We start from the raw sequence: 21,157 nt of genomic DNA on the forward strand, positions 1-21,157 counted from the left end.
AAAAGACAAACTCTGAGATAGAGCCTTACATGGGACTTTTACTGGGGCTGTTCTCGTGATCTCTACCTATAAGGAAGGAAGAGAAAAAGGAGTCCGTGGAGGGAGCAGCTGACCTATGATGCAGTTGGGATAAAGGCCTCAGGCAATCCCATGGAGAGTTCTGGAGCTGGGGAACATCAGCATCGTCCTCATCAAGGCCACAGGGTGAGCCCCTGGATGCAGAGGGGGTTTGGCTGTGGGCAGGGGGGCTTCCTTCCCCATGGGCCATTCTCAGAGAGGGATTCCTGGCGAGACACCAAAGGTCAGCAGTCCGAGCAGCCGGGGTAATGAGTGCCTCAGTCCTGAAGCAAGAATCCTGGCTGCACGGCTCCACACCCACTACCAGTGCGTGTTGAGTTCCTGTGTCCCTAGTAGGCACCCATGAGCTCGGCTTTTACCATCACACCCTAGTTACTAGGGATCTTGGGAAAGTCCTGGGTTCAGTTAATTGTTGGGATTGTGATTGTTTTTCCGAAAGGAGTTCTAGATAATGAAAGCGAAAAAGGAGCAGTGATTTACTGTCTACAGAAACATTAAAACCCACTTTTGACAGGTAAAATAACATGAAGGGAAGGAAAGGGAAGGGGAGGGGAGGGGAGGGGAAAATAACATTTGTTGGTGCTGTTCTGTTCATTTTCAAACACACACACAGTCACACACACATATAATTCACTCATATATAATTGTGAATCATAATTATAACCCCCTCTCACCACCCAAACATAACAAACTTTGCATTTTAAGTTGCAGGCAACAGCCATAGACGGTGAGAGGCCACTGCTCTGATCCTGGGATCCTCTAAAGCTGGTTGAATGGCAACAAGTAGCAAAGATGTTTCTGGATCCTAGGATGTCTGCTTCTTGCTCATGGAGTTGGGAGAATGAAATGACATCGCACGGGCACGGTCACCGGTGCATTTGGTAAGGCCCACAGTCCCTTCCCTGCAATCCAAACATCCCAGAGCTAGGAACACTGCAAAGTGTTTTTGTAAATCGTTTGGCATTAAGACTTGGCCTGCACAGACTGAGGCTATTTCCAGACCTTGGTGTGAGTAGATGATGTTTCTCTCTTGAAACAGTGATGTGTTCAGTCATCACATGGTCCTTCTAGGTTCCCTGGAGGTCTGACATTATATACAATATATGCACTGTATTAGCGTTCTAGAACCCCAAATTTGTGAATCCCTAAACACATCCAGCTTTCAATATGTATCTGGGTCTCAGATAAGAATTTGTGCATCTGCCCTCGTTGGCTCTCTTTTCCTTCCCCTTTTGCTGTGTGTGACCCCTCTTCTTCCTTCCCTGGACATCACGGGCCAACTTGGAATACAGGCTACCCTTGATCAGGCATCCTCTGTGTTTCAGCACCTGCTATGCACCTTGTCGCACATTGTTTGGAATGCCTACGATGTCCCTGCAAGGGATTTGTAACTAGCCCTATTGTAGTTGAGGAATCTGAGACGGAGAGTAAGGAAGTCCCTTAGCCAAGGTCAAGAACTACCGAGGCAGAACGAGAATTGCACTTTAGTCTCCCCACAGCCGCTGCTCTGCTGCACCCCAGCCTGGGATTTAATTAAGGAAACACTATCTCTTCAGGGGTACTTAGTACTCGTCCACACACTGCCCCTATGTCCTGAGAGGCAGTGAAATGGAGCGCAGTGGTTCTCAAAGTACAATCCATAGACCCCTGGGTAGCCCTGAGAATTTTTCAGGGGGTTTGCAAAGCCAAAGCTATTTTTATAATAATATTAAGATAGTACCTGTCTTTTCTACTCTTGTGCTTTCATTGGGTTTCAGGAGAGTTTCCAATGTCCACATGGTGTGTGTTCTACAACAGACAAAATGCAGAAGCAGATGTAACAATCCAGTTGTCTACTGTTAAGCTGGATGTAGAAGATATTTGCCAAAGTGGAAAATAAATCCACTCTTTTCACTATGGTTCTTTTAAGGAAGTACAGTTATTGTTCATAAAAACACAGTAATGTTACCATGTAAATAATAGCTTTATTATTTTGAAATTAATTAACATTTCAAAGTTTCTTGGTCTTAATTTCCAACACAGTATGTATCCATAGATGTAACTACCGAAAACCAAAGCTCCACAGGGTCCTTGATACTTTTAAAAAGGGTAAATGGGTTCGGAGACCAAAAGATTTAAGAATGGCTAGTGTAGTGGTTACAAGCACAAACTCTGGAACCTTACCAGCTAGATGAAATACCCCAGCTCTGCCACGTAGTAGCTAGGGAACCTTCTTTGTACCTCAGTTTCCCACCTAGAAAATGGGGATATTTCCTATCTCAGAGACTCGATTGTGAGGACTGAGCTGACACATTGTAAAGTGCATACAACAATATTTGGCATTTAGTAAGCTCTTTGTTTTAGCTTTTATTCCTACTTAATTTTTACATATTTTTGTGTTTATTTCCAGGAAAAATTCCCCCAAGTTTTAAGGCGAATAAAAAGACTACATTACCAAATTATCCAGGTAAGCTTCATGCACGTGAATTAGAAATAGGAAAAATATTCTGCAAGGAGAGTCATGTTTCGAGCATAAGTGTTTCAATAGTTTCTATTTACCGTCAATTTAATATTCTCATTCCTCGGGCACTAAGCATTATAAAAATCTCTTCAGAAAAACTCAAATCCCTTACTCTATTTAGAGTCTATTTTCTGCATTTGCAGATGCTAGGTTTAGAAAATGAGTAATCTCGGGCAGGGCAGCATGTCTGAGATGCATTACCCCAGGTGAAAATGGTAGTTGCAGATAGAATACCAAATGTGGTGATTAATAATAAAACATGAGGAGGCAATATAAAATGCCTTGAATCTAGGATTTAGAGGTCTTATTCAGTGAAACAAAAATGGTAGATTTCTTTAAGAAACAGATTTGATGTTTTGGGTAGTTTTAATGCTTTTATTTTTATTTTTTTATTTTTTTTTTAACATTTATTTATTTTTGAGACAGAGAAAGACAGAGCATGAACGGGGGGAGGGCCAGAGAGAGAGGGAGACACAGAATCTGAAGCAGGCTCCAGGCTCTGAGCTGTCAGCACAGAGCCGGACGCGGGGCTCGAACTCATGGACCGTGAGATCATGACCCGGGCCGAAGTCGGACACTCAACCGACTGAGCCACCCAGGCGCCCCTTAATGCTTTTAATATAGTTTTAGGCATACACTAAACACGCATTCTCTTCCTCTAAAAAATGAATCATGTTGGGGCGCCTGGGTGGTTCAGTCGGTTATGCGTCCAGCTTCGGCTCAGGTCATGATCTTACAGTTTGTGAGTTCGAGCCCCGTGTCGGGCTCTGTGCTGACATCTCGGAGCCTGGAGTTTGCTTCCGATTCTGTGTCTCCCTCTCTCTCTGCCCCTCCCCAGCTCACATTCTGTGTCTCTCTCAAAAATAAATAAACATTAAAAAAATGCATCATGTTTACTCTGCAAATAGTTTATATTAGAAGTTCTTTTATTTTTTAGATTTTTTTGAAGGAGCTGTAAAAGTTTGACTTTGCCGAGCATAGGGACCAGCACGCACGAGGTGGAGGGTTTCCCTTGCTCTGTCCATTACGATGTGCACCACAGCTGAGTCCCAATATAACGCCCTGGGCATCCAGCTTCCTGCACGTAAGAGCGAGGGGAGAGGTGGGATGGTGGGGATCGATTTAAGTCAGTTCAATGTGTCACCAAAGTGTAAAATTCTGTGACTCAAGCAGGCTTGCGTTTTTCAGCATAGACAATAGAAAGTGATCACGAGCAGCGTGACCTTGGGCTCTTCTGCCTGAGATTGCTCAGCTGGAGAATGGCAATAATTATATTTACTTCTTACGGGTGTTGTAAAGATTAAATAAGGTAAAACCATGTACATGACGTCCTTGCCCTTAAAGACATATTGACAGGAAAACTCCACCATAAGGTGGTTAAGTGGAAATCAAAAGAGTCAACCAAGCAAAACGTGTGCCAGTGTCACAGGGAGGCGTTCCGGTTACCAATGCTGCGTCAACTGAGGGGTGTCAAACAACCATTTTCTTATGTTCATGGCTTCTGTGGGGGAGGAATTTTGGAAGGTCTCACCTGGGCAGGTGCCGCTGGGGATCTGCCGTACGGTTCTGACCAGACGTCAGTGGGTAGCACCGTCTCCTGAGACTCGATCGGGCTGCACATACAAGATGGGGACCTCAGATGCCAGCAGGTGGTGCTGGCAGCTGACTGGGACCGTCAACCAGAGCACCTACAGTGACTTCTCCACGTGGCGTGGGTTTTTCTATAGCGTGACGTCCTGGGGAAGTCAGAGTTCTTCGATGGTCAAGTGTCCAAGGAAGCAAAGTGGGGGCTGCATTGCATTTTACTCTCGTGCGAAGTCAGCCGTGTCACTCTTGCTGCAATTTATGGGTTATGAGCAAGTCATTGAGGCCAACCCGGCTTCAAGGGAAGGGAAGAGACGCTCCTTCTGCATGGCAGGACTGTCAAATGATTAGGAGACATGGCGTCAAGTTGCCAACTAAAGCGTTACTTTTCGGTCTGTACTGTCTCCAAAAGAATATAAAAGAGACAATATTGAAAGTATCAACTTAACAAAATTCCAAATGATCACGAGGCACCCTTTCCCTGTCTCCCTACCCAACCCCGCAGGAGAGAATTTAGCTCACCTCACTTTGAGAACAGGGACAAGAGGGAAGAAAAGAAACAGCAATTGCTAATCACATCTTAAACAAATTTGCCTTATGCCATGTCACACTAGCATGGTCATGGGGTCCTACGCTATTATAAACAAGGCTCCTGTAAGAGAAACTCACATTCCAGGATAGAAAAGGTAGATTTTCTTTCATGGGGGTAAACACTTATTTATGCATGTATATACTATGTGTAACATTAAATTCTATGTATTTCTAGGTTTAGAACAAGATTCTTTTCACGGCTGGCTGGAAATTTAATGGGCTTGTGTAAACATTTATAGCCCGACAGAGGCTGCTCCTTAAGACACGACGTTGTGAAGATTCCGTTCGAGTGTTGCAACATTAAGAATGCTGTACCAGAAATCACCATCTCTGGTTTCCTTTGGTGTCTCCCTAAACAAGTGACTGAACTTCCCTGAATCTATTTTCTCATCTGTAAAATAGCAACACTACCTACACCTCACAGCCAAGAAACAAAATGGCGCACGAAAGCATTTTATACTCCATAAAACACACACTCACACTCTGCAAAACAGAAAGAATATACTGAGCCTGTGGCTAGTCTGTAGATAGGCAGTGCGATGAGCAAAGCCGCCAGGGGCTTTGGTTACACAAATGAGGAAAGAACAAGGTTATGCTCTCTCCCTTTTGATCCCAGCCTTGATGTCTGAAGCTAAAGACAGACGAATCAACTTGCCAAGGCCATCTGGCCATGGGGTAACTCCCAGGAGGAGAGCCCACACAAGTCATGGTCAGCCAACCACCACAGCCAGCACTACCTTGGTACTGATGAGGGGCCTTTAATGTGATTTTCCTGGTATCCACTTTACCTTTAGACAACAGACTTAAGGATAAGGGGCACTGAGGAGAAGTATCTATCCAAATTTGGATTTCATAAAGATTTGGGGCACTTGGGCGGCTCAGTTGGTTATGCAGCTGATTTCAGCTTAGGCCATGATCTCACAGTTTGTGGAATCGAGTCCTGCATTGGGCTCTGTGCTGACAGCTCAGAACCTGGAGCCTGCTTCGGATTCTGTCTCCTTCTCTCTCTGCTCCTCCCCCACTCACACGCCGTCTCTCTCTCTCTCTCTCTCAAAAGTAAATAAATATTAAAAAACAATTTAATAAAGATTTACTTTTTGGTTAATTTGGATGAATTCTGAAGTCAGTCAAAGGAAATGCATGGGTGAAGGGGGTCAAAGGTATAAACTTCCAGTTATAACTCACGGGATGTGATATGCAGCATGGTGAATATAGCTAATAATACTATACTGCATATTTTAAAGTTGCTAAGAAAGTAATCTCAAAAGTTCTCATCGCAAGAAAAAAGGTTTTATGACTATGTATGGGTGATGTTTAAATTTTTTCTTTGCCCTCCCTCCCAAAGGCAAATAAACTGTCTTTTATAAAATTATGATGTGGACAGAAGTGGGAGTTTTATAAAATTCTGATGTAGATAGAAGTGGGAGAGAGCTGTTCCACAAACCCCAAATCAGAGCTAAGAAGGGATCTCTTGAAGCCTGGAAGCAGATAAGTAAATGGGGGCAGTATTTTATGGGTCAGCAAACATACTGTCCTGTTTGCTCCCCACAGGGAAAACACCCCGATGTTCAAGGGCAGGGATGCAAAGAAGGTACACGGACCGTGCCGGGCTGGTGTGGCAATGGGGCTGCAGACAGCGGGCGTCGGCAGCAATGATCTCAGCTTATGCTGAGTGACAAAGTGTGGACTGAGGAACAAAACTGACACAAGCTACAGCCCAGGAGCATGTGCATTCGCTCAAGTAGAAATTAAAAACATACCACCCGTGAAGCACGACTTCTCTTGCCTAGGATACCGATTTCAAGATGTGTCAAACACAAGAGAGTGGGTACCGGGGCGAGAATGTTAGAAAACAGGATGAGGGAGCAAAATTAAAGACCAGGGAGTCCTCCACTGTCAGTGAACCTGTGTACTGAGGAAGTAGAACGAATTCAACTCTGCGTCCAGAGTTTACAGAAAAAGGCCTGCATCTGGCAAACGAGGCCCAGTGAGTACCTGGTGGGCAAGCTCATTCTCCTGGCGTCCTGAACTCACCACAGGAAGACTACGGCTCCAGCAGATCGCCGGCCGGCCTCAGTGCAGCAGGCCTGCTAAGGGAGAACTTGAACACGGACTCGGCAGATTTATTCACCCCCCCCCACCACAACCTGTGAGGTAACAAACAGCTCATTTTACAGATTTACCCAAGTCGCTTTTCTCAAGTTACGAGGTAGCTCGATGGGTTTGAATTTCGTGTTTCACTTCATTTCCGATACACGACTGCCTTCCCCTGAGCCGCCTGAACGGAGACTCTCTTCGTATTAAACCCCGAGGTCAGTTTTTGTCTCTAAAACAAGATCTAAACATTTTACATTTCCTTTCTTCCTCATCTAACTACTCAAATAAAGGCAGCCCTGGATACTGAGTCTGAGTGCACAGCACCGTCACTCTCTGCGTCTTCTCACTTAGAAAGAAAGAACCTTTACAGCCAGCCAATGACATGTTGTCTAACTTCATCTGGACACAATGAAAGCGACCTCCTCCACACCACGAGCCACGACACTTTCAAACAAGTGACATTCAACTTAGCTGCTCCAGGATCTTCCAAACCCTTACTGAAGTCCCGGTGCCAGGACGTGGTAAGCTACCCCGCAGCCAATTAAGCCAAGTGTGGAGCAGACAAGTCACCCACGAGTTTCCCATGTGAATCCGACAGGCAGAGTCAGGTAAAAGCGGAGGCAGTGAGACAATTACTAGCCAGTAGTTTGGGTCCCAGAGCCCAGCAGAGACACCACTCACTTTGTGAAAACATAACCTGTGAACCCTGTCCAAAAATGACATTTAAACGCCAATGAGATTCTGACTTTTATTACCAGGTCAGAACGGATCAAGTACAGGGAGAAGTAGCAGCAAACAGGGGCTGTCACACAATCCGGTTCCCCTGGCCCTCGGGCAAGGACACCTGTGCAAGGGACAGACCACCCAGTCCTTGGGCAGACACTCAGAACCTCACTTGGGGCCTGAAGTGCATCTGCTTGGTGGCATTGTTCTTCATTCCTGTCTTCAGCATCCACTTTGACTTCATCCTTTGGACATATTGCATGTCTCGCTCACGCATCAGAGCAGCTCCTGTGGCTGGAAAGGGGACACGTGGCAAAGGCTGGTTATTTGTGATCAGAAAAAAAGACAATCTTGGGGCGCCTGGGTGGTTCAGTCGGTTAAGTATCCGACTGCAGCTCAGGTCAAGATCTCATGGTTCCTGAGTTCGAGCCCCGCATCGGGCTCTGTGCTGACAGCTCGGAGCCTGGAGCCTGCTTCGGATTCTGTGTCTCCCTCTCTCTCTGCCCCTCCTCTGCTAGTGCTCACTCTTCCTCCCTCTCTCTCTCTCAAAAATAAATAAACATTAAAAAAAAAAAAACAACCTTTACAGAGAAGCTCAAAGCTAGTTTGGGTGAAACTTGGTTCTTATATTTAAAGAAGAGCTGCTAACCTGAGGTCTCCATGCAACGGGTGTGAGGGGTTATGCGCACCCAGAACTGCACAGAACCTGTATATGTACCCATTTCTCTGGAATAAGCCTCTCTAGTTTTCGTCACCTGGAAGGATCTATAAGCCCCAGGTAAATCCCGCTGACCAAAGGTGATAGAGAAAGACGGAGACTCTAAAGTGAGGCAGATAATAGTTCCTGACAAAAATAAGATGCAGTCAGTGTCTGCTGGATTTCAGCGGCCTCGCGGCTCACAGGCAGCCACCGTGAAGGAAACCACGCGTATATGAACACCGTGGCATTTAACACGGACTTTATCTGCCCAGGGCTTCCCACGCCCTCCCAAGGGAGCTCTCCTTTGTCCTCTCCCCAGTCCTTTAGTGGACCCGTGTTCTCCCTGCAGATCTAAGGATAGGACTCCACGTTAGCAGACACATCAGAACAGATTTACAGAATTTCATACCGATGAGGTTTCAAAGCTTAACAATTCCGGCCTGCTTTATTCCGCTCTTGTTACCTTTTCTATGGGAAAACTACAAAAAGGAGTGACTGCTGGCCTTTATGACGTCCACGTACTACATCATACACGCGTTATGACAGTCAACCCACACAACGCTACCAGGTGGGTCCCCTTATGATCATCTCAGTTTTATAAATGAGGCAATAGAGGCTTCAGTTACTTAAATTACTCCTGCTCATCATTTAAGAACCTCTAAGTATATCAGGTAAGTCATGTTTGAATCCATGGCTTAAGCAATTTGCCCTCAAGGATACTAGTTAATTCCTTTGTATAACCTCCAGGATAATTTCAATCTTTGCTCATTACTAAGTACTCATGTCTATAACTATTATCTGTATTCTGTTTTGGAAAGTTACTGTGCCAGGAATATGAAGTTTTTAACGAATGGAGCTTTGGGCTTCTTGCCATAATCAAGTAATAATGGAAGCCCCCTGAGCCAAGAAGTTAAGTTTCCTCTAGAGAGGATCCACAAGGACAACATAAATGGGAAGGACTTCACCCAAGCCTGTTCTTGTGATCCGAGTTCCCAGGCTGGTCCACGGTCGTATCAACACACCTGTGTTGCCGGTCCACCCCAGGGCTCTGTACTGCTGGAGTATCCGGCCCACGGCCTTCTGATTCTTAGCAACAGCCACGGTTCTTGACAAGCCAAATCGCTGTTTGTAGTATCTCATCAAGGAGCGATGACCCACTCTGGCACCTGTTTTTCAAAAAAAACAATATTGAAATGCTGAGTTAGATAGTTTTTCAAGGTAGAGCTACAGAGCAAGGACTTTCCAAATCAGACTTCTAAGGGTATCTAGCTGGAAAATGGAGAAGCCAGAAGAAAAAATGCTCTATCTGCTAAAGAAAGATGAAGTAGCATATTAAAAAATGAAGTAAAGACAGAAAATAAAAAAGTAGAGGGATTTTTTTAAAAAAGAGAATGGCAAGTCACTGTCACGTGAGATCTCAGCATCCTGTACTTACAGACTTATATACGATATGCCTCTCCAGAAATTTACATGGCAACTCTTACTGATATGGGTAATAGGGCCCTAGGAAAGAGGTAAGGGACTTTAACTTGTTTTTTAATATAAAGATAAAGCACACAATAATGATGTTTAAGTTTAAAAGCCACGGTCTAGGTCTAGAACAAGAATCAATCCACCATTCTTTTGCTTAAATTCTCCACGGTGGTGGTTCTCAAACAAAGATGATTTTACCTCCAGGGACATTTGGCAGTGACTAGAGACATTTTTGGTTGTTATAGCTGGAGGGGGACTACTAGCATCTACTGGATAGAGGTCAAGGATATTAGAGGACATCCTACAATGCACAGGGCAGTCCTCCACAGCAAAGATTTACTTGGCCTAAAAGGTCACTACATTGAGAAACCCTGCCCTGTTATTTTCTAAATGATGGAACTCACCTGGTGAGCTACAATTTTAAAGGATGAGTCAGCTGAATTCCCTCTCCAGGTTGGGCTTATCCAGAAGGATCTGGTAAAACTATGCAAGTCAATCACGCTTTCAGAGGTGAATGACTATGGACTATGGAGCCTTTTATAGGAAAAGTGTGCTGACCCTTAGGCTCACAGCAAGTGAAACGGAAGGGGACAGGCTTCAGTGAGGGCTAACTCCAGGCTCCGTCAGCGCAGTGGCTCTCAAAAGGTGATCCTGGGACAGTGGTGTCAGCCTTACCTGAGAGCTTGCTAAATACAACACTAAATACAATTCCCTCACAAGAATATTAATCAGGTGCCTTCCCAGACAGACGTATACATGTAGAAATTTGGCAAGAGCATATACACAAGGCATGAAACAGCTATTTCCACTGAAAATGAATAGAGGAAATACGGCTCGGGAGAACCACGTGTACAGCTGCTAGGAAAGTTTTACATTGATCCAGACCGTTCACTTACATGAAAAATTCGGTCCGGTTATTCTAAGTCCCTACCCGTAGGGCAAGCTACCTGGAAAACAGTTTGCTTGCTACACAGATACGGAAAAGTAGTTACTGTCATGACTGTTTTTGTGGTAAGAGAAAGAAATGCAAAGAAACCTTTCAATTCAAAGATGGTTTGGTTTTTGGTTACCAGTATGGATGAACACATGTTTCCTTGAACCTGGCTCTTCTGGTGGCCTCAGAGTTAACAAAGCTCCTAAACCACAAGAAATAAGACGCAGCCAACGAATAAAGACTCAAGCTTAAACGAAGGCTGCTATGGCAGGAAAGCCTGTTATTATAATTTTCTACTTATAAGAACAGGTCAGGATGCTCCAGGTCTGCAATGCTCAAAATCATCACATGACAGTGCCGGTCATTAGTACAAAATCAACCGACGTATTTATAGTGATAAGCAGCATTTGGACAAATATGTATTATTGAAGAACATCCTTGAAAAGGTGTCATAACTCAATACCAAGGTTTCTGACAGCCAGCGGGGGAACTGAAAACACACAGATTAGAGCTACCCCTGCCCTGTGTCAATGACAGTCAGTACCTGACATTAAGCCCCAAGAATGTGCCAAGAGCAGCTCGACTTGAAGGCCCTATCAAGGAAAACTATTTTTAGAACACAGTGTGACTGCCCAGTAAATAACAGATGGGTTCCGTCTTAGTTACGGTAAAGCCACAATCTGTCTATCTACCTTTCATTGTAGCAATAACCACTTATAAAACTGTCCAATCCTACAACTGAAGACATTAGACAGTGGAAAAGAAAATATCTCCAATGGTAATTTTCCTAAGATTCATTATGTATTCCCGTGGATCCACCAACAGTTTCATCTGGCTATTCAGCAGCTAACTGGATGTGTCTTTGACACCAACTTACTCCACGGGAGCTGAAGAACACTAAAGCAAACTCAAGGAACAGAGCCAGACCACCGCCTTTGCAGTAAATGCTCACAGTGCCCTCTACCGGATGCTCTTTGTCACTGGCTCTGGGATCATCTCCTTGATCTGAAATAACCAGATTGAAGACATACATCACCACTACTGCTTTTGAAACCAGTTCAAAGCAGACTCTACCGAGTGTGGTTGATGAAGTATCACCAAGCTCTCCACACTAGAATCCTTCCCGACTTAGCTTCATGCTAACATATTATGCTAACAGTCAAGTAACCGAGCATAACTGAAAAGGTTTCTGAATGCTAAATTTGCTCAAAGACATAAACAGGTGATTGAATATACTGCTGTAATACTGCTACATGTTTACAGTGCTTATTCAGAGATCTCCCATTCCCTTGGCTCATTACAAAACCTCCCAAACCAGTACTAAGACAGGAGGGCAAACCAATGGAATATAAACCATCGTGTCTCACTGTAATGAGGATCAACTGAAGGAGGACTAATTTTTAATATAAGATGATGGAAGTATGGGTGACATGAAAAGCAAGATATCAGTATAGCTGGAAGAAATTTCATAAGAATACTAGCAGTTTCTGATTCACTAAGAAAGCTATGTTTTGCTATTATTTAACCAAATTCCATAATAAGGTCTTAGCAATCAGCCACTAAGGAAGATCCATGAAGGTACAGAGTAACATATATTTAGATATTTTTATTAGTGGCTCTTAATCCTCTCCGGGTCACAAGTGCTTTTAAAAACTATAGCCTTCGGGCACCTGGGTGGCTCAATAGGTTAAGTGTCTGACTTTGATTTCACAGCTTTGAGATCGAGCCCTGCATTGTGCCCCACGTCAGACTCTGCACTGTGTGTGGAGCCTGCTTGGGATTCTCTCTCCCTCTTCCTCTCCTGTCTGCTCCCGCATGCTTTTGAATGGAAGGAAGGAAGGGAGGGAGGGAGGGAGGGAGGGAGGGAGGGAGGGAGGAAGGAAGGAAGGAAGGAAGGAAGGAAGGAAGGAAGGAAGGAAGGAAGGAAATAAAGGAATAAAAAACTACAGACTTTACCCTGAAAAACTGTACTTAGCTGTTCAATTTAAAAAGGCATTCATGGCCACACAGGTGACTCTAAGACTCTGCACAGCCTTTACCCAGGAGAGTACACACACTCACAGAAAAAAATGTGTACGGCCTGGTTAAGAACCTGTGGGGTAAGGTTATCTGGCTGTTGGGTTAGGTCTTTCCTGAGTGTGTCTAAAAGTACAGTATTTCACACTAACACCAAACCAGTTACTGTAATTTACTACTTCCAAGTCTGATATAAAAAAGTTGTCCTGGGGTTTATTATCCAGTACTTTAAAATAATGTGACTCAGTAGGTAGACCAGTAGCACTGAGCAAGGAAACCCTGGCTCTAAAGACCAGGGAAGTTGGACCTTCAAATTAATCTCACGCCACTTCCTTCTTTGAGACACCTGGGCGGCTCAGTCAGTTCAACATCCGACTTGACTTCAGCTCAGGTCATGATCTTGTGGTTCATGAGTTCAAGCCCCGCGTTGGGCTCTCTGCTGTCAGCAGAGCCTGCTTAGGATCCTCTGTCCCTCTCTCTGTCCCTCCTGTGCCTACGCTCTCACTTTCTCCTTGGACTGCACGATGATGTAGAGACAAAGCAACCCGCTGCACAGTCCTGCAGACCAATGATTCCAAGCCACCAGGGCCCCCTCTTAGCCCAGAACGGTTCCCTCTGCCCTGCTTCTCCTACACTATGGCAGGCCCAAGGAAATCAACCTTGCTTTCCTTTTAAAGTCGCCTCCAACCTCTCAGTCACTGAGTCAACAAACATCATCTGGCTCATGTGTGCCTGAGACCCTGTGGTGAGATGGAAGAAGCAATCTTTTTTTCAAAAGTAATGGGGGAAGGCAGGCAAGCAAGCCAGCACTTACAAAGCAGTGAGAGAAATGTTACAACAGATTGGCAAGTGCCCCAGGAGCAGAGGAGACTCTCCATACTCAGGGCAGGAGCTGAGTTCAAAAGGGCTTATGGAGGGGTGGACCCGAGTCTTAAAGGACAAGTAGCAGTAAGTCAGAGGCATCACCCATGCAAAGACTCAGAGGAGGGAAACTGCAAGTGGGTAGGTAAAGGAATAGATACCTGGAGCGGGGGGGAGAGGGCAGCAGCTAGAGAACCTAACTTACCTGAAAAACAATGGCTCCCCCTGGAAGAATTCCAGAGGGAAAAAGAAAACAGACTGGTTGTCTTAAGAAGAATGTGCTAAGTGGTTGAACAGAAATCAGATTGCAGATGGCCATTTAGGAAGCGGTAATGGTGACACAGACAAATGTTAAACAGGAAACAAAGAAGAAAAATATGAAAGGGTTGTTTAGGAATTGTACTTCGTAATCACTCCAGTGTGGGAGACGACCAAAGAGAGTATCCTAAGATGATGCCTATTTTTGGCTTTGGTTAATCTTGGAAAACGCAATCATCCTAGGAAAATGTGTTTTCTAGATTAAAAAATAAAAAAAGAATCCCTAGTTAAGTTTCAAAATTCTAGGTTTAGATGAAAATTTCTCTCAAATAGACTCTATTTCTTAAATAGGCTATGCTCACTGTTGTGCATATTTGGTAGGTACCAGGCTACAGTTGATGCAAACCGAAGCCACCATTCATAGTGACGTGCCAGACATTGCTTGACAAGGGATCACCTTATTCAACTCACTCAAAGAGTGTTGTAATCTCACTCTACAGTCAAGGAAGTGGATGCTAATGAAATAAGGAGCGAAAAAAGATGGTCATAGTCTTAGAAATGAAGTTAGGAAGCTCATTTCTGATGTAATGTACTGGCATTTTCACCAGAGGAAGACTAGAAGAGGTTCTCTGTGATATATCTAGGCTGGTTTTGCTACTGTTTATTGCACAGGCCACGACATTGTGCATTCCACACCTTTCTTATCACTGTAAGGAGACCTATATCTTCAAGACAGGCTCCACATGCCCTTTTCTTCTACTGTCATACTCTAAAGCTGTCCTTAGCCTTAAAAGGTTATTATTCTGAATTAAAGAGGGATGTCTGTACCTAAGCAGTGATACTCCTTGTGAAAAGCAGTAACATAAGATGGCTTCTTCCCCCCAGTCGTGTCCATGAGCAGGATAGCTGCTCCTACGCAGCATCACTGCAAATCTCCCAAGGCAGGGTGGGGGGAGTGGAGAAGGCTTCGCTGACTGGTCTATGATCTTGGGTCAGTTACTCCACCTATCTAAGCTTCGGCTGGCTCACAGGTCGAATAAGGATAACAGAATCCAACTCACTGGCTCCTAAAGATAAAATAATGTATCCACCTACCATGCTAAGTGCTCAGTAAATACCACGTATTATTAGGATCTTGTCAGCTCTTCTGTTCCATTCCCTTTCCTTCCCACGGGTCTTCTGTAGCTTCTCCCGTTCTTATCAGCTAATCATAACATTATAAACAACAGCAGATGCTTCTCATATTCATGGCTTTTTCTCCCCCCACCTTTTCATACCTGGGATAAATCCCCACCATATCAGTCAAATCCTGTTCCCTAAAGTAGAAGGCAGAACTCAAACTCCGAGCCTCCCTGCCACAATTAGAAAATAAACAGGCAACTGGGCCAGGCACTGTCAGCCCGATACACCCGTGCCAGACTACCTGGAAGTCTGAGCAACATGAGGAAACAGGAATCAGTTCAAAGAATAAGAGTACGGCCAACATTAACAAGAGAAACCTAAATGAGGCAATAATAACAAGAAAGAACCAAAGAGAAAATGTCTATGTATCTGAAAGATGACTGATGAAAGCATTCAAAATCGTAACAGAAGTGAGCAAAAGCACTGATCTAATTTAAACAAAACAGCCAACACAGAGCTAAGTGGAGACCTTCATTATTATGTACCTGAGAACATAAAACTGTAATGACTTCCCCCAGTACGGAAGAGAACTGATGGGAACATGCCTCTCTAATCATCTCACCCGCGTTATGCCATCTTTGCCAAACATACTTACCAGAAGGCAGAATCAGCTCCATGGTTTCATCATCATATTCTAATGTCTTTTCGGAGGGTAAGTCCTCAGTCCCATCAGGCTGCCCCCCTTCCGTGTAATCTGGGTAGCTACTCCTGTAACAGCGGCATTAATAATGGCATTAATAAAAAGACTAATACCTCAAATTTGACTAAAAGACAAATCGTGTTTGCAAACCGGCAAACCCACTGGCTACCTAAGCTAAGCGCAGGGAACCAACCGCTGCAGGCACGGCAAGCTGAAACGTTTAGGAGGAAAGCCAACTTGGTCGCATCCTCTGTAAGACAGAGTGTGCAAGTGACCCATAAACTCAAGATGGATCACAGACCTAAACGTAAAACACAAAACTATAAGAATGACTACAATATAACATGGGAGGCCATCTACATGACTTAGGATTCGGTGAGGACTTTTTATGTGCATCACGAAAGGCACGATCCACGAAAGGAATAATTGGTAAGATGGACTTCACTAAAATGAAAAACTTCTCTGGGAAAGACAATGTCAAGAGAATTACAATACAAGCCACAGACTGGGAGAAAATGCTGGCAGAAGACACATCTGATAAAGGACCGTTATTCAAAACATGTAAAGAACTCCTAGAACTGAGTGATAAGAATATAAACCAGACATGAAAATGGGGCAGGGACCTCACCAGGCACCTCACTAAGATATACAGGCTGCAAATAAGCATGTAAAAAGGTGCTCCACATCATGTCATGAGGGAAATGCAAAATAAAAAGAGATAACACTACACACGCTTATTAAAACAGCCAAAATCCAGAACACTGACAACATCAAATGCCGGCAAGAACGTGAAGCAATGGGCATCCTCACTCATCGCTCGCGGGAACACAAAATGGTGCCGCCGTTTTCCGAGACAGCTTGGGGGTTTCTTGCAAAGCCAAACATACTCTTCCCGCAGGATCCACAATCGTGCTATTTCGTCTTTATCCAAAGGAGCTGAAAACATGTCAACAACACAAAACCTGCACACTGATGGTTACAGAAGCTTTATTCATAATTGTCCCAACGTGGGAGCAACAAAAGCGCCCTTCAGTAGCTGGGTGGATAAATACACTTGTGGTACATCCAGAAAACAGAACCGTATTCAGTACTAAAAAGAAATGAACTATCAAGCCATGAAAAGAAATGGAGAAAACTTAAATGCACGTTACTAAGTGAAAGAAGCCAGTCTGAAGAGACAAGGAGGGAAGAACAGGCGGAACCCACAGGATTTTCAGAGCAGTAAAACTACTCTGTACGATACAATAACGGTAGACACGGGTCATTATACATTTGTCCAAACAGAAGATGTACGACACCAAGAGTGAACCCTAGTGTGAACTACGGACTTGGCGATGATGACATACGAATGTAAGGTCATCACTCAGGAATGTACCACTAGTGTGGGACGTCCACAACGAGGGAGGCTATGTATGTGTCGGGGGGCAAGGGTTATATGGGAAATCTCTGTACCTCCTGTTCAAATTCGCTGTAAATCTAAAATTTTCTTTATAAAAAAAAAAAAACACAAATGACTGAGCAAATGGCCTCCAACTGAATTCTTTCACCTATTTGTTTCTCCGTAGGAGGGAAGAGAAGGTAGTGCTAGAGATGCTGCTCTCCTGAATTTAGCCATTCTAAAACAACTTCTAGGAGAGTGCTGTCTGAAAAGATTCTGTGACCACAGAAACTTTCTGTGCCTGTGTGTCCAATAAAGTAGCTACTGGTCACATGTGCTTTTAGGCACTGAGTTTTGAAATGTAGGTAGTGCAACTAAACAACCGAATTTTTACGTTTTTAACTCGATTTTTAATTAACTTAAATAGTCCTATGAATGCACCTAGTAATTACCATTATTGGACAGTGCAATTCCAGAAGATTCTTTATGTTCGTAGACATGTTCTCAAATACACATAGAAAATAAATTGGAGAATTACACATTAAAATGTTAGTAATAAGACAGATCACCCAATCCCAATAAAGAAGCAGACAAAAGACTTGATCAGGCACTTCACAAGAGATATCCAAGTGACCAATTAATACAAAAAGGTCTTCAACTACATTAGGTAACATCAGGGAAACGAAAATTAAAACCACAGTGGGATACCACTCCATAGCCACCGACACGGCTGAATGAAAAACTTCTCCTCGATGACAAGAGTGAGAAATCAGGAGGAAAATGCAAAAGGATAATTTAAAAGGCTAGGACTTTTCTGAACACATGTATCTGGAGATGGATATCTGGCATGGTAATTACACACATCTGCTTGTTTAGCACACCTGTGCTAGGTCCTAAGCATCATGACACTACAGCTGTTCAAAAGTGCCTGCCACAGATTCCTGGCATCATGCGTGAATTATCTGACTTTCTAGTTAAGGGTGAGCCACCTATGGGATAATCTCACCATCGAATGCCTGGGACTGGCCTAGTTCAGCAACCAACTCAATTCCCTTAGGAGACAGCCTGTGATTCAAGGACTCTCAGGGAAACCAAAACATGAAATCTCACTTCAGTCCCTCTGTTCACAAGGGGGCCGGCAAAAGTGACCTCCTAATCATTTAAACCACCGATAAAGAAAAAGAAATTCTCAAGTCAGACAAACTTCAGTTTGGACCTGAGATCTTCTCTTTATCAGATCTCTTTTATTAGATGTGTGGGCTCAACTCTTAGTTTCTTATTGACAAAATGACACGGAACAGTCCCCCACACGAAGTGTTAAAAGAGCCGTAATGCATATACGGCACATGCATCAGACACAGGCACACCGCTATCAATTAGGTTCAAGTGTGATGACCCCACCTGGCTTCACATTGCACACGACAGACTTACCTAAAATCATAGAAGTCTGCAAATTCCAAAGCAGCATCACCGTCCGTGAAGAGCTTACAGTGGCTTTTGTCATTCATGTGTGCCTGTACAGCTTCCGTGGAGTAGAAGGATTTCCCTTTCTCATTGCACCACAAGCAAATCTTCCCAACGCCAACTTTCTCTCCTGGAAAAATAAGTGGAGGACAAAACACAAGGGCAGCTTTCTGCGGCCAGCTCAAAGCTCACAATGTATCTCCGCGATTCAAAAAACATGCATCAAATTTTTGATCTTTACAAAATAAGCAGATAACTAAATCAAACGTCGATGAGAAACAAAAAACGAAATGTTCTCCTAAAACTTGACCCCCAATAACGTGGCACTTGCTCATTAAAAGGAAAACTACTGTACTTACCCAAGTATTTAATCAGTCCCTTAAGATCAGAAAGATATTCTATGTCGGGAATAAAGAAGCTGTGGACTTTGGTCATATGAGCCACATTCTTCATGAGGCAGCTTGAATGATGGGGGCAAAATAAGCAGTCCGTTATGGGGACAGCACCGCTGAGGGGGCCTCCCCTAGCCTCCCCCTCCTCCGCATCCGGCTCCTCCGCCTCGTCCATTGGTTCAGCATCCTCACATTCCGACTCCTCATCAGAATCGATATCTTCCCAATCTTCAAGGCAGAGAGTTGAAAAACAAAGTTAGTTTAACAAGGTGGTAACTGCCGGCGAAGAAACCACAAAGACTCCCAAGCATGAGGCAGAGCAGCCTTCCGTTTGGGCCTGGAGAATGCCACTTGCAGGACAAACCCTCTTTCACGATCTCGACGTTAGCTCAAGTTACACGGACAAATCTGTGGCGCTAAAACGTTCCCTAAGCTTTCTTTTCCAGCATGCAGGAATCTCTTTGTACTTCCTTCCTAGGCCTCTACCTACACAATCAGTAGTAACAGGACGTGCCACGAGGGCAGGAAGGAATAAACAGCTCGTAAAACGGAGGAGGCTCCAGCTCCACATTTCAGGTTAACCCCCGCATTCTGAACCCCTCACTTTGCTGTCTTAACTGAATTAAGTGCGAAGCCATCATAACTAGAAACCGAGCAGAATCACACACCCTGCCGCAGTTGGTGTGCGCGGTAACACGCCCCCCCCCCCGACCCCATGCGTGTGTTCGATGCCTTCTCCTTCAAAACGGAAGTCATCAATTCATTCTACTATTTATTAAATAACTATTTATTAAATAACGCCCCCGATAAGCTTCCAGGCCCTGAATCTACCACAGTTAACGAAACAGACAAAATTCCCTGCGGGCCTGATGCTCCGACAAGTCACTTGGGAAAGGATCTCAACCACCCTCACTCGTCAGTTTCACCTCCTCCCCGCCCCCCGCAACAGAGCCACTACCTTCTTCGTCGAGGTCCTCCTCCTCCTCACTCTCCTCCTCCTCCTGCTGCTTTGCCAACTTCTTGGCCTGCTGTTCAAACCACTGGAGCCGGGGAGGTTTCTCGGCCGGGTCCCGGTCGTGAGGCGCACGTCCTCCATCAGCCACCGCCACGGGACTCCTGGGCTCCTCCTCCGGCGCTGCGGGGGCCTTCTTGGGAGACAGGGACGGCTGAGCCTTGATGGCCTGCTGGATGGCCGCGTTCATGGCATCCTTGTCCACGCTGTCCACGCCCAGGCCTTTCTCCAGGTTCTTTTCGTTCATCATCTCCACTTTCCGGTTCACGGCCCGCACGGCCTTCTTCTCCAGCTCCACGTGCCGCCGGGACTTGAGGTGGTTCTCGTAGGCGTTGAAAGAGGCAAACTTCTTACTGCAGACGGTGCAGTAGGTGGCCGTGCCCTTGCTCTCCTGCTCCGCGACCGCCCGCTGCGCCCGCACCCGCTCCTGGAAACCCTCGGCGGTGACCGGGGCCATGTCGGCCACTTTGCGCTTCAGGTTGTAGCGGTGCCAGTCCGTCTTGTAGTGGGCCCGTTGCACCTCCGCGTCGTCGAACGCCACCCGGCAGGTAATGCAGGTGTACGTCGCCATCTCCAGGGCCGAGATTAGAGGCGACCAAGGCAGAAGTCTAGCGACGACAGCTTGAACGACACCAGACGCTCAAACCTCTACTCGCCTCAGAGCTCACAGGAAACCAAAGCGCCGGCTGGCTTCCAGCCTCGATCTGTGAGGAGTTCCGGCACACTAGGGAAGTTATGCTCCGCTGGGCAGGAAGTCCCGCCTTTCGATCTGTAGCTACGCCCCCGCCTCGGGTCCCGGAAGACGAGGGAAGGCCTGTGACAAACCAGGCCCCGCCCAGTCGGCCTGAAGCGGGTACTGATTGCGTTATTCTGAAGTGGGTGTTGATCAGAGCGGCAGGAGCTGGATGTTGATTGGGCCAGCCAGAGGGGGGTGTTGACTGGGCCAGCCTGAGGTGGATGTTGATTGGGCCAGCCTGAGAAGGTGGTGAGTAGGCAAGCCTGAAGTGGGTGTTGATTGGACCAGTCAGAGGAGGGTGTTGACTGGGCCGACCTGAGGTGGGTGTCGATTGGGCCAGCCAGAGGTGAGTGTTGGGTCCACGGAGGTGAGAGTTGACCAAAAGGCGCTGCGCACCCCAGGTGACTTTCCCTGGTGGTTGTGCGGTGTGAGGTGACGCGATGAAGGCGACGGCTGCGCGGCAGGGGGAGGCACGCGAGACGGGGGGGGGGGAGGGGGGAAGGGGAGGGGGGGTCCGGTAGCCACGCGAAGGGCGGGG

The 21,157-nt window shown here is 45.5% G+C and overlaps 1 protein-coding gene and 1 long non-coding RNA gene across 2 annotated transcripts; one reads left to right on the forward strand and one right to left on the reverse strand.

The window, feature by feature from the left end:
- The first annotated feature begins 787 nt into the window (after positions 1-787).
- LOC147584030 (uncharacterized) lies at positions 788-5,775 on the forward strand. Its single transcript, XR_015240555.1, has 3 exons — positions 788-959; positions 2,468-2,524; positions 4,929-5,775. It is a non-coding gene; the product is annotated as an uncharacterized LOC147584030 (long non-coding RNA).
- A 1,809-nt stretch (positions 5,776-7,584) lies between these two features.
- Positions 7,585-21,067, reverse strand: ZNF622 (zinc finger protein 622). Its single transcript, XM_025924750.2, has 6 exons — positions 19,830-21,067; positions 18,839-19,099; positions 18,447-18,609; positions 15,593-15,705; positions 9,296-9,439; positions 7,585-7,867 (listed from the first exon to the last, which is right to left on the reverse strand). The coding sequence occupies exons 1-6, from the start codon at positions 20,452-20,454 to the stop codon at positions 7,734-7,736; spliced, it is 1,440 nt and encodes a 479-aa protein (XP_025780535.1). The 5' UTR covers positions 20,455-21,067; the 3' UTR covers positions 7,585-7,733.
- Between the last annotated feature and the right edge of the window lie 90 nt (positions 21,068-21,157).

Source organism: Puma concolor, chromosome A1 (assembly GCF_028749965.1).
Source record: "Puma concolor isolate L17-30 chromosome A1, mPumCon1.1.hap2, whole genome shotgun sequence".
Taxonomy (NCBI): Eukaryota; Metazoa; Chordata; class Mammalia; order Carnivora; family Felidae; genus Puma; species Puma concolor.

Coding starts and splice junctions, on each gene's coding strand:
- ZNF622 (XM_025924750.2), bottom strand. CDS start 20,454: ATGGCGACGTACACCTGCATTACCTGCCGGGTGGCGTTCGACGACGCG. Junction 18,610..18,838: donor GGGACTGATTAAATACTTGG/GTAAGTACAGTA, acceptor TTATTTTTCCAG/GAGAGAAAGTTGGCGTTGGG. Junction 15,706..18,446: donor GCAGACTTCTATGATTTTAG/GTAAGTCTGTCG, acceptor CCGCTGTTACAG/GAGTAGCTACCCAGATTACA.